Source organism: Dipodomys ordii, unplaced genomic scaffold (genome assembly GCF_000151885.1).
Source record: "Dipodomys ordii isolate 6190 unplaced genomic scaffold, Dord_2.0 Scaffold4, whole genome shotgun sequence".
NCBI lineage: Eukaryota > Metazoa > Chordata > Mammalia > Rodentia > Heteromyidae > Dipodomys > Dipodomys ordii.
The window spans coordinates 8,498,797-8,512,895 of record NW_012267220.1 but is presented as its reverse complement, the minus strand read 5'-3'; the positions used below and the strand labels follow the sequence as shown (position 1 = coordinate 8,512,895).

The following is a 14,099-nucleotide window of genomic DNA, read 5'->3' as shown; positions in this document are numbered from 1 at the left end:
TGTTGATATGATCAAATTGGGATTTGTAAGGTGTTTTACGGACATACTTTGGATATTTCTTTTAAGCATTATTTGGAAGGTGCCATCTTCTTTTTGTATGGCCTGACTACTTGTCACCAGCACAGCTTTTGTCAGTGGTCCATATAACCTTTCTAGAAAAATAAGGTACAGTCTTTGGGTTATGACACAGTTTTGGCTGTGACCCAGTGTGACTGCCTGTGTTTCTTCCAGTTTATCTCTTATATCTCAGGTGCTTCCCATCCACCTGAATATGACAAGTCTCACCATGTAAATGTCCAGCCTTACTTCTTTCCCAGGTCCTTGGAAATCACTATTCTATATTCTGTGTGTGGTTTTGACTATTTTGAGTACCTCACATAATCAAGATCCCCCTTATTGTCTTTGATTTTTTTAATGTAGTATTGACATCTTAACAATACTGTTTTCGAATCCAAAGTACAGTTTTTTCATTTATTTATTGTATTTTGTGTTTCAGCATTACAGTTTTCACTGTAAAATTCTTTTGCATTCTTGATTAATACCTCAGTATTTTATTTTTGTCATATAAATAGAATTATTTTCTTCATTTTTCTATTCAGATTGTTCAGATTGTCCATTGCTGGTTACATAGTAGTAGATTTAAATAAGAAGCAATATAATTAAAAATGAGAGTGATGAGAAGTGTGGAAAATTTCTCTGGAATTTAAAACAGACAAATAGAACATTTCTTACTGAACATCTGAAGAAATTAAGTTAAATATTTTCTGATTTTTAGTTATGTAGCAATAACAAATCTTCAGTTTTATATTGTTTAGAACAGTACCAAATTATAGTACAGGAACAAAATCTTCAGAAAACAAAATAATATTGTAAACCTATCTGAATTTAAAGAAAAATCTACAAATCACATACCCTTTAGTAAGGAAAAGTACTCTCTTGCAGAACCAGATCTTTAAATTTAATGAGTGAGGGCTTTTTTATGTGTTCAGTGCACCTTGTGACCCCATGGTACTTAGCTGTGTGCCTTTTCTTCTTAGAAAGACCTCCTCATGGACTTGCCCTTCTTTCATTTCTCTATAGTTGTTGCCTTTAAATTTTGGCAATGCGATTCGTTATCAGTGTGTTTTTTTTCTTTTTAAGATTTGTCTATCTAAACTACGTTGGTGGTCTGTTCTTTGGGATATGAAGAAATAAAATGCTAGGATACAAATCTGATTTTTAACTGTGTCATAGAAACTATTTTGTCAGAAACTCTCCCACATCCTTATGCCATTGAATAGTATTACTCTATATAACCTAAAGATGTTTAAAACCTAAAATAACCAGACATCAAGTTGGTACTCTCAACTTAGAAATGCCAAAAAATCCTTTTTAAAAGTCTATGAAATTCCTTACCTTTAAAATTGAATAAAATTTGTTTGAGAGATAATTCTTTTGTATATATTTTAGACTTTTATCTGAGCTGGGACATTGTTTACAAATTCCTGTGTTTAAATAAGAAATATTGAAGAAAACTAGTCATTTATGAGACACTTCAATGAGTTTAGTCTTATGCCTGCCAGTCATTACATACCAATGATTTACCACTACTCGGTCAAAAAGAGCTTTATAGACCTCAGACAAAAGTATTTAATCAGGTTGTTTGCTTCAGACCTCCTTGCTTCTATTTTCATCTTTCACTGTGTGGATTTTATATAGTAAGCATTATATAAGTCATTCTTCATTATGTGTAAGCATGTGCCATTTGAATGCTTAGTGCCAAGGAATTACTAAAAGGATTAGTGCAGTTACCTTTTCTTATGCTATACCTTATTTGGTATTTAATTTACTGAATAAGGATATATTGATTAAAACTGCTTGATATTCTGCAGATACATTTATAATAGATATACAAATGCTCTGAAAAATAATTCTATTTCCTTTATAGAAATACTACACTCTGGAAAAAGGCAAACATTAACCTCTTTTAGAAATGAAATGATCTATTGGCAGTAGATAGTACTATTACTATTCTTAACAGTTTTAGTAAATTGGTATTTGATTTCGTTTTTGTACCAGTACAGGGTTTAAACTCAGGACCTAGGCACTGTCCTTTAGCTTTTCCACTCAAGGAGTAGAAAACATGAGCCAGTATGTTGGTGGTTCATTGGAGATAAGAATATTATAGACTCTTCTGCCTATGCTGGCTTTGAACTAGGATCTTTAGATCTCAAGCTCTTGAGTAGCTAGGATTACAGTCACAATCCATCAATGTCTAGCTATTGCTAATGTTTAATTTGTAGTAGTCTCTAGGTAGGAGTTTCTGTGTGCTGTGTTGCAACAGATTTTTTTTACACTAAAACTATAGTTTTTTTGTTTCTAAAAATATGTCTGACTAGTATACCTGCTTCTCAGATTTTTGTGTTAAATTTTTTAAAAAATTGACCCAGCCATTATATTCTTTAGCCATTAAAAGATGATTTTGTATAAATCTCAGCAACTCTATAAAGTTAGGGATAATTTTCTATATTTTAACAAGAAAATTAGAACCTTACTTGAAATATTTAAGGTCACACAAGACTTAAGATTATAAAATAATTGAGGTTTTAAATTCACCCTCCACTTTGTCAGCATCAAGAATATATCTCTACATTTCTCTAAAGCAATCATTAGTCTTTATTTTCTAATTTCAACATAATAAACTAGAAATTTATTTAAAGGTAACCAAAAAGACTTAAATATTTACATTTTGATTTTTTAAATTGGTTATCCCACTAAGTATTAGTGGATAAATAATTGCTGCTAATAATGACTATTGTTAGTTGAATGAAGCAAGTGTATATAAGAATTTAGGGACTTAAATAAAAATATTAAGATAATAAAATATTATATATAAAAATGTATAAAATATTAATAAAGTAAGTTTTTCCAGTTATATTAGAAATCATTTATATTAGAAATTTACATTAGAAATATATTTGAAGCTATCTAAATAAACTCAAATCACACCAGACTTGCTGTGTTCTTGCTTATTCACTTTGGAACATTCATTAAAGTCTAATTCTTGTTAAAAAATCGTTTGGAACACAGGATATAGTTCAATAGTAGAGTGCTTGTCTGGCATACACAAGGCCTTGAGTATAAGCCCTAGCACCACAAATACAACAACAACAATAAAAAATGACTAAAAACAGTTTTGTTAAAATATCACTTCCATACCGTAAGTTTACCCACTTCAAGTTCCATACCATAAATTTACCCTTTTCTAGTTTTTTGTGTATGTGTAGAAAATTATGCATTATGGTAGTGAAATATATACAGATAGATCATCCAAATGCTTCAACCTCCCTGTTAATATTTTGCAAACTATACTATCACAGCCAGGATATTGGTATTGACACAGTTTACCTACTTTGGATTTAGATTTTAGTCTTTATTTGAGCTAGTTATATGTGTATATAAAGATCTGTGTAGATTTGTATACCTCATTCCATAGTCCAGATACTGAACACTTTTCTGTTTTTCTTTTTCTTTGGCTATACTGGGAATGAACTCCTGGCCTTGCACTTTCAAGGCAGGTAATCTACCAATGTCCTGTTCTTTATGTTCAGCTAGCCTGTAATCTTCCCCATGTTATCACATACCAATTTACCATCTGCATATCCTTTTTAGTAAGAAGTTGGTATCTTTTCCCATTTTAATGGTTTTTTTAATGTTTAAGATGATAGTATGAGTATGTAAATGCCAGGAAAGGTATATCTATTATCCATGATTGACCTTATTTGCCAAACTGCTTTTGTATGTATTGTATCAATCTAATGACTGTTAACTTTAACTTACTTTATATATTTACTAGTTGCTATTTTTCCCTAGTAAAAGTTGATGGTATCTCTTCAAATGTCATGGATAACTTAATTTAGGATCAGGATAAGACTACTCAGATTATTAAATCCAAAACAATCAAAAGTACTCTAGAATGGAGAAATAGAAGTAAAAGTTTTCATTTAAAAGGAATGGAAAGAATGGATACAAATCGACCTTTTAGTGTAAACTTTCTATTATAGGTTATGTTCTCCACTGTTATCCTAAGTACAATGGGATAAAAATTATAATTATTTTACTGATGACAAAATAGAGGATAAGAATTTATTGACTAATCAGATTCTGTGCTGAAGTTTGATCTAGGTAGCCTTCCACTTCAAAGCCTGCTTGCTCACAAGAGCAGTAGTCTCAAAAAGCAGTTATGTCTGGGACCAACAAAAAGGTATAAACAGTGACAGAGGTAAAAGATATGAGAATGGCAGGTGAAAAAACAGATGGTAAAACATCTCTGCCAGCAGTCTTTCTAACAGCTCTGGGCATGTGGTTTGGTGGTTAAGAATAGGAGCTTTGGATCTGATAGGCTTAAGTTTGAACTCTAAATATGTTTGCCAGCAAGGAGGTAAGTGCTTGGCACAAAGTATTAAGTAGATAGTTCGTAGCAAAACAATAATGTTACTGGCTACATGCTTTATATACATGGACAGAAACTTTAAGGGCTAAGTCACACACCAGAAATAGTCCAGTAGTCCATGAAGTTTTTCTTTCCTATCTTGATGTAAAAAAGTTATCTGATCTTAAAAATAAAATTTCCTGATTAAACATGGCAGAAAAATCTCTTATTTAATATTTTGATGTTTTTCTTCACTGGGTCCCCTACACTGATAATGCTCTTTCCTTAAGTGGTATTTTTCAGTGTATTATAGGGATAGCAGTTATTCCTGAACTCAAACACAAGGTTTCTCACATTTTTATGCTTGGATTCCTTAACTATTAGATATCTGGTTGTAGTTAGGTTGTATCTATTAATCACAATAACTTTTGCATGCCCTTTGACCAAATTCACCAATTTTTCACATTCTCCCACCTCACTTTATTATTTCTTCTACATAATCACACCTCTCAATGTTATTGAATCATTTTAGGGTAAATTGTATACATGTCTTACAGTATTTGCTCATCTTTCTTTGGCTTTCATTGTCTTGGTGATTTGGGGATGGGAGGACAGTAATTCTCTCCTCTTAAAAGTTTCATTTGAGTTTTCTTGAAATTTCTCATAATAGATTCACATTATGAACTTTGTCTGGAATACAATATAATTTATGTTGTGTCCATTGCAGGGTGTCACATCCAAAGACACATGAAGTCTTTTTGCCTTTTGTTGGGAAAAAAAGGCTAACTTTCAACATCTATTTAGGTTATACTATTTCTTATATTTCAATTAATAAATTTAATATTTGAAGAATTAGAGATATGGATAACACACAAACATATACACACAGTATTTGAGTAATATGTGGGGATATACTTGGAAAGTCTATAAATTTTCCAATCTTTATCAAATTCCATTCAGTATCCATTGATGATTTTTGCTTGAATTGTTTTTTTCCCCTTTGGGGTTATAAAGCAGGGATTTTATTCTGTTGGGTTTTTTTTTCTTTTTCTTTTTTTTTTTTGGGTCAGTTGTAGGGCCTGAACTCTGGGCCTGGGCACTGTCCCTCAGCTCTTCAGCTCAAGGCTAGCGCCCTACCACTTGAGCCACAGCACCACTTCCAGCTTTTTCTGCTTATGTGGTGCTGAGGAATTGAACCCAGAGCCTCATGCATGCAAGGTAAGCACTCTACAACTGAGCCACCTTCCCAGCCCCTTCATTCTGTTTTTAGTAATCGGTATTGTCTTGTTAAGAAAGAACTTTCCCTGCTTCTTTATTTACATATTTTTGAGATTTCATGGAGACCTACGGATTCTTTGTCATGAAATATATTATAACCCAATTTTATTTTGATTCCCGAATTATCCTAGATTTAGCCGATAGGATATTCATCAGATTCACTACAAATGTCTCTTTGGATATTATTTCATTGCTTTTGTTTTGGCTTGCCTTTATCTCACTGGACATTCATAGTTTATGTATTGGAAACATTGTCTCCTGCCAGCCATCAAGACAATGCAAGTGAACTGGAAAGGGGAAATTTGGGAGAAAGATGCACCTTTTCTCCATGTTCCTGTACAGCAGAGCTTCTGTGGGTACCTACTGTTGACAACACCCCAAAATATGTACTATGTAGAAGTATAAGATTTTTAATTGTATGTTAATATAAATAACTTTTACAGTAGTCATTAAAAAGTCAGGGGAATAATAATATTAATTAAATACTAACATTGCATTTTTAGTTACTACTTAAATACAAATCTAAAAAATATTGCACATTGCAAAAATACAAAAATGCCAGCATGCAACTGTATCATGTGTTACATCTCTTTTAGATCCAGGATCAGTTTTATGGTACTGTTGTTGATAAAGCTATGCTAGTATCAGCATGAACAATAGAACATCAGAGCAGTTGAAGTATGGCACGGAGATGATTCGAATGTTTGTCATTTTTACTTGATGAAAATGATTTTGCCAATACAAAAGTAACATCTAACATGAAGCAGTTATTCGTCCTATAATGAACTTTATGCATATTATCATTTAGTATAGTGGCTTTTTGCACTATTAAGGTATTATTATGATCATTTTCTCACATTTCATATGAAAAAATATAGCTGATGCTTAGAGTAATTTCCCCAAGATCTGGAAGTAATCAATATTCAAACTAAAATCAGTCTGCCTTCACAGCCTCACAAACAGTGCTTCCTATTTGACTTGCTTATTAATACCTTATAGAATGACTGTCATGTCCTTGTAAAATTTGTATCATTTTTCTGACGTACCATATTCCATGTCCGTTTTACCCTAAGCAGGATGGGAGAAGGTTGGAACACTATACTTTTTACTTTTTCCAGAGGTTAAACTTATGAATCTTATTCAGAGTGGTTTATCATACTGTATTCTTACTCAATATCAAGAACTACTTAAAAGGAAAAAGTAGTGCCAAAGGATCCATTTCCAGTATTGTGTAACATTGAAAAATGAAAATTTTCTTCATCTTAACCATATCTACATGAGCTCCATTCCCTCCCCATCCACATCACTCTTTTTGTTTTTTTAAGAGCCAGCTGCTAGCTTTGTTTCTTTCTACCTTCTGAATGCTTTCTGAATCATGTTATCCAGTACTCAATTTAAATGATGCTCATTAAAGTCCAGAGCCTAGGGAAATCACCCTGATTTTTTTGTTCCCTAGCAACAGCCCTAAGAGTAACAACAGCTGCTTAACCATATGCCCCTAGAAGTTGTAGAGGAAATGCACAGAAATCATTCTTAAATGCCTTAAATCTTGAGATATCTGACACCACAGTCACCACATTTGCTTGCTTATCCCCAGTAGTAGTATAAAAGAATAAGTATGAATAGGACAATAAAATTGCATTATTTTTAAAAAACCATGCTAGATAAGGTTAGTAACTAAAGTGATTTATAAATATTTTCTTGCTAAGTTAAAGAAATACCTTGATTAAAATAAAATATATTTCCATGTGATTTGGAATCTCATGAAATGTGGCATTTCTGTCAAAACTAGGTAATTATTTTATAAAGCAACATGGCATAGTTAAACACCAAATGTAAAATTCCTTACCAATTTTTGACATATAATTTTTAATTTAAATTTTATTGTAAAGGTGATGCTCAGAGTGAATACAGTAACATAAATCAGGTAATGAGTACATTTCTTTTTGAATAGGATTAACCCCCCTCCCTCATTTTCTCCCACTTTTTCCCTCCCAACCCCCACTCCCACACTCGTGCCAAATTGTAAAGTTCGTTTCTGACATGGTGTCTAGTATCACTGTTAAATTGGTTTATCCTTTGTCCTACTGTTTCTGTGATTCCTCTTTCCTTCCCCAAATCAGATAAACTTATGTACAAGACAAAGGGTATGGAAATTAAAAACAGTGACATCAGGGAATAAACCAAGGGGAAAAAAGAAATAACTGCAAACATTACAATTTAAAAAAACCTCTTGGTTCTCTTTCTCAGACTTCATTTCGAAAAGCATCATTTTATATGCTTATATGTGGTCATCTCCTAAGAATATCTTAGACATATTTTAGTTATTACAAATGAGGGAAACCATGATATAATTTTTTCTGTTAATAATTTTTTACTTATTCTATAGTATTGCCTTTTCTAGAATGTCATATAATTGGGCTCATATTTTCATATTGGCTTCTTTCACTTTATAATATGCATGATATTTTATAACTTGATAGCTCATTTTTTAGTGGTAAGTAATACCCCATTGTATAGATGCCATTTGGTCTATACTTTCACCTACTAATTATATCTTGCTTATATGCCATGGCAATTACTAATAAAACTGCTGTAAAAGCCAGGTGCCAGTGGCTCACACCTGTAATCCTATCTACTCAGGAGTCTTGAGATCTGAGGATCTCGGTTCAAAGCCAGCCCAGGCAAGAAAGTCCGTGAAACTCTTATCTCCAATAAACCACCAGAAAACCGGAAGTGGCGCTGCAGCTCAAGTGATAGAATGCTAGTGTTGAGCTGAATTGCTGAGGGACAGTGCCCAGGCCCAGAGTTCAAGCCCCATGACTAGCAAAAACAAAAAAAACCTGCTATAAACTTTCATATGTGGAATTTTGTGTGTAAACATATATATATATATATATATATATATATTACCAAGAATTGAGAATGCAGGATCATATGGTAAAAGTATAATTAATTTTGTATGAAGCTGCTCAGTAGTTCTTCCTAAGTGGGTAGGTCATTTTGTATTCCTATGTCTTTGCATTGATTTGGTTCAATAATTGTTCTGAAAATATAATAGATATATAGTTGTATCTAAGTTTTTTTATGTTAGCAAGGATTTATTTCTGTATAACATGATTAAAAATAGAGAAAAATAGAAAAACAGAAACATTCCCTGATCCCCATGGAGGAAATGGGAATTAAAGACTCAAAATGGCTCTTCTCTGTAGCTTGTGTACTTTTTTTTTAGCATATAAAACCATCGTGATTTTATTTTTTTCTTTATAATTTTATTTTGTTGTCCAGGTGATGTACAGAGGGGTTACAGTTACATCAGTAAGGTAACGAGTACATTTCTTGTCAAACATTGTCACCTGCTCCTCCTTTTTCTCCCACTAGCCCTCCCCCGCAACCTAGTGTCTTGTATCACTGTCGCATTAGTTCACCCTTTGTCCTTGTTTCACCATTTCGCTATTCTCCTTCCCATCCCCAAATCCTATAAACGTATATACAAGACACAAGTTACCAAAATCAAAAGCAGTGACTACAGGGGATAAATCAAAGGGGGAAATAAAAAGAAAGAACTTCATACAGTACATTAAAACAACAACATCAACAACAACAACAAAAAAACACCTTCTTGTTTCCATTTCTTGGAGTTCATTTCAATTAGCATCATTTTATATGGTCATAGATAAATAGCTATTGAGCTATTGTGATCTTCTGCTACTTTTGTCCTTTTTGAGCTAGGCAAATACATGTAGTCCTATCAGTCTAACAGCTTCTAACCCTTAGATAATGGTTTGGGGAAGGTAAGATGACAAAATGACTTTTAGGACTTCCTTTTGCCACATATGCCCTTTCCCCTCTGTCTTGGAAGGGTTTCGGAAGTTTCCAGAATTTTATAATCATTTCAGTGAAAGAATATTGAGAAAGCTTCTGCTGTTTCTCCTAATCTTGTAACCTAACATTAAAAAGGAGATACGTTTGATTTCCTGATTTTAACTTTTGAGTCTGTCCTTTTGGATATTTATTTAAAAAGTAATATTTTCCTGTCTCCATGCCTATTTATCAGTCCTGTCTTAATTTACCTTCTAAACAAGTTTGGTCCCTTTTAACCTTAAAAGGAATACAGAGGCGTGATGATCCATCTTCTATAGCTGCTTTGTGTTGAAAGTGGATTGATGGACCGGAAGAGAACCAAAAAGTCATTCTTCTGTCTAATTTAAATGGTGACTTGGGAAATTCACTTGTCAGGAAATTAAGTTGATAGGCTTCCGTTATCAGGAACAGAAGATGACAAGGGTTAGAATATCCCAATCAAAGTCATTCAGTGTTATTCTTTTAAATGAAAGAGCAATTTAAAAAAATAATGAAAATCTGTCCTTTAAAAGTAAAGTGTTGGGCTGGGAAGGTGGCGCCGTGATAGAGTGCTTGCCTCACATGCATGAAGCCCTGGATTCAATTCTTCAGCACCACGTAAGCAGAAAAAGCCAGAAGTGGTGCTATGGCTCAAGTGGTAGAATGCTAGCCTTGAGCTGAAGAGCTGAGGGACAGCGCCCAGGCCCAGAGTTTAGGCCCCACAACCGACAAAAAAAAAAAAAAAATCATAAAAGTAAAGTGTTAGCCAGGCACCCATAGCACCTATAAACCTAGCTACTCACGAGGTTGAGGACTGAGGATCATGATTCAAAGCCAGCCTGGGCAGGAATGTCCAAAAGAGTCTTATCTACAGTTAATGACCAAAAAGTCAGAAGTGGAGCTTTGACTCAAGTGGTAGCTATCCTTGAGCAAAAATGCTCAGGGACAGCTCCCAGGCCCTGAGTTCAAGTCCCAGGACTAATATACATAAAAATCATAAAGTGTTTGCTATATGAATAATTATAGTATTTTAAATGAATAATAGAGAAATGGAAAATCTATAGATTTAGCATACTGAATATACCTGCCACGCACAAACAGCATATTCAATTTATATCACTGTGAGGACAACAACCTATATTTAACTGGTATCTGTTTTAGATGGCCGTGGTGAGTTCACAGCTATGCTATATTGAAAATCTCCTGGAGGGAGGAGGTTTGATCTTAAACCTTAATAACTCCAAGGCGTAAGATATTGTCCTTGATGAATCTGGCTGTTTCTGTTGTATCTCACTGTTTTAATTTGCAATTCCTCTGTGTATGAGATTGAACATCATTTCAGGTGCCTCTTTGCTATTTGTAAATCTTCTTTAGTAAGATTCTTTTTCTAATCACGAAAGGGAACACAAAGTTTACTAAATGCTTAAAATATATATTAGATATATTAGACTCTCCACTGTGCTTTTTTAGTCATTTTAAGTGAGTTATTCATTTTATTCTTGTTGGGTTTTTAAGATTTGTTTTGTATACTTTTATACTAGTCCTTTTATATATGTTTTTTTCCTCCCAGTTTTCAGTTTGTCTTTTTATTTTTATTTTATTTCTTAATCTATAGGTTTTTTTCTGGAGGGGGGATGGTTCTGGGTTTTTTAATATTTTTACTATTATTATAAAGATGATGTACAGAGGGATTACTTTTACATAAGGTAAAGAGTACATTTCTTTTTGAACAATGTCAACCCTCCCTGTACTGTCTCCCAGTTTTTTTTCTCCTTCCATCTCCTCCCACAAAGTGTATAGTTTGTTTTCAGCACAGTATCCAGTGAATACCACTGCTTCACTTGCTCAACCTTTTAAAATATAGTTTTTAACCTTAACTACTAATTTAAGAACTGATACCATTTTTGTTGTATTATGCTAGAGAAAAAAAAGTTTTGTGTGTGTGTGTAAAAATAAACTTTACTACACTTTAAAATCATATCATATATAAACTCTACCTCTGACACACACATAGCCACATAACCATACTTAATAGTTTAAGCTGCTGGAATGCCAGACAGTTCAGAATGAGGAACAGGAGTTAAAAAAGTTGTCCTGCAGTTTTTTTCTGCTTTCATCAATAAGTAATCTAATATAATAGCCATTGTCCAGACGTGAGCTAAACACTTACTTAGTGTCCATCATGTGGGTCACTTCTTTTTAAGTACAGAGATGGGTATCTTCAACATTCTTTTAAGTTCTAAGTTATTCCTAGGAATAGGCAGTTTCTGGTTACAGGTTTATCTTGGATTTCTGTGTTTTATCTTTCTAGGTGCTTTCTTTTTTAAATTTATTTTCTTTTTGTCTTAGTTGTCTTGTTTTGAAGTCCAAAATAGATGTTTTTTAAGTATCTGTATATAGGGAAATGTAATACATGTAACAGAACCAGTATTGCCCTGGTTGTAGGCAGAGATTGGACTACAACTTCTTGTGCCTTTTCCAAGTACCTCAGGAATCCACGGGGTTATAAAGAGAAGAACTAGAAAATTAATCTAAATTATGATGATTTTTCCTTTAACACAACAGCAGAACCAAATAAATTGTCAGTTATTGCTGAGCTATTCATCCTGGAGTTCTAGGTGTCTAATTTATAAGGTTTTGGAATTAGACTTCAGGGCCTATGTTACATTTTATTACAGTCTACAACATAAGTGTAGACTGGCAAGCATAAACTACAAGTCTGTTTCACAGCTGTTATGCATCTGGGAGTTTGGTTAAAAGGGGCTAGCTTAGCTTAGCCTGAATTGTGATAAAAAGCAGTGTCTGGAGGCCTTTTAACTAAAGTCCTGTGTTCTGATCAGAGCTGCATTTAATACTGGCCCATACGTTCACATAATTATAATTTGTAAGAGTCTTCAGGACTTCAGTAACTTTTAAACCTTACTACATGAAAAATTATTTTCTCACCTGTGGTCTTTAAAACTACTTAGCAAGCTTGGATGAAAGTGATGATCAGACCAAACATTCCTGAAACTCTCTATCCAAACTTGTCACTTAAAATGTTCCACCTATTCTTTGTAATATGCTACTGCTTTTATTGGGCTTTAATGAAGAATTTTAACACTGATAAATTAATGCTTCATGTCAGATTTGTTATGCCACTGGGAAACGTGGTTTACTTTTTGAATGTCATCCTTATTTACACTCTGGCAGGCTTGCAGATGGGTCAAGGGCTGTGGAGAGTGGCCAGAAACCAGCAGCTCCAGCAGGAAGGCTATAGTGAGCAAGGCTACCTCACCAGAGAGCAGAGCAGGAGAATGGCGCCAAGCAGCATTGCTGGTACCAACCACCGGAAACAAGTCCAAGGAGGCATTGATATATATCATCTTTTGAAAGCAAGGAAATCTAAAGAACAGGAAGGATTCATTAATTTGGAAATGCTGCCCCCAGAGCTGAGCTTCACCATCTTATCCTACCTGAATGCAACTGACCTCTGTTTGGCATCATGTGTTTGGCAAGACCTTGCTAATGATGAACTTCTCTGGCAAGGGTAAGTTAAACCTACCAATATTTGATGCGGATCTTGGGTCATAGTCATGCTTAATGTTCTTTCATAACATGTATATATTACAAGATACCTTCTTTTAACTTCGACTTTGCTCTATTAAATCCTGGGAAAATGAAGATATTGTTGTCATCAGTCAGTTTTGATATTAGGAAGAGGAAGGCAACAGGGCAACCTCGGCTTTCTGGTGGGAAGAGGATCACTCTGCAGTGATGTACATGTGTCAGTTACCCTAAGTGAGAGATCACCAGTGCATTTCAAAAATACACAAGATTCTAAAGTTAAAATGTATAATTAGAAGTGAAGAGTCTCACATCCCTGCAGTAGTTCAGGCTTTCCATAGGAATTCTATCAAAGAAATAAATAATTCTCAAATGCTGTTGTTTTTATTGCTTTCAAACAGAAGTATATATGTGTTTACCTATATATTTCTATTTGTCACAGTTACTTCCTGGCATAAGTTTTATGTGTTTTTCTAAGCACCATTTTGCAAAGTAAGCAAATATTAGAAAGTAGATGGGTAAATTCACTTGCTTAAAATAGATTATAGAAGTTTTAGCAATTGCTGTCTAAGAATGCTAGTATTATAGAATCTGTTATATTAATCTTAGCTACTCCTGAAATAGCATCACACAAAAAGATTATGTGTACATTTTTTTCTTTTAAGTCTTAAAATTGTTACCAAACATAGAAGAATTTGAATCTCAGGTTTTGTGGCATTCTTTTTTTTTTTTTTTTGTCGGCCGTGGGGCTTGAACTCTGGGCCTGGGCACTGTCCCTCAGCTCTTCAGCTCAAGGCGAGCACTCTACCACTTGAGCTATAGTGCCACTTCCGGTTTTCTGGTGGTTTATTGGAGATAGGAGTCTCACGGTCTCCCTGCCCGGGCTGGCTTTGAACTGTGATCCTCAGATCTCAGCCTCCTGAGTAGCTAGGAGTACAGGCGGGAGCCACCAGCGCCCGGCCTTTTGTGGCATTCTTTATTGAAGTTTGTTTAAGTCTTCGATAAATAGCATATTTAGAAA

At 34.0% G+C, this 14,099-nt stretch overlaps 1 protein-coding gene across 2 annotated transcripts in view; it reads left to right on the top strand.

The window, feature by feature from the left end:
* Fbxo8 (F-box protein 8) overlaps positions 1-14,099 on the top strand; it is a 39,428-nt gene that overhangs the window by 3,323 nt on the left and 22,006 nt on the right. The window contains exons 2-3 of one of the 2 annotated variants that reach the window (XM_013025665.1): positions 5,955-6,041; positions 12,725-13,061. In XM_013025665.1, the coding sequence (XP_012881119.1) occupies positions 5,966-6,041; positions 12,725-13,061 (413 nt within the window). In that variant the 5' untranslated portion in view covers positions 5,955-5,965. The remainder of the gene's footprint in view (positions 1-5,954; positions 6,042-12,724; positions 13,062-14,099) is intronic. The other variant, XM_013025675.1, reaches the window with a different exon arrangement.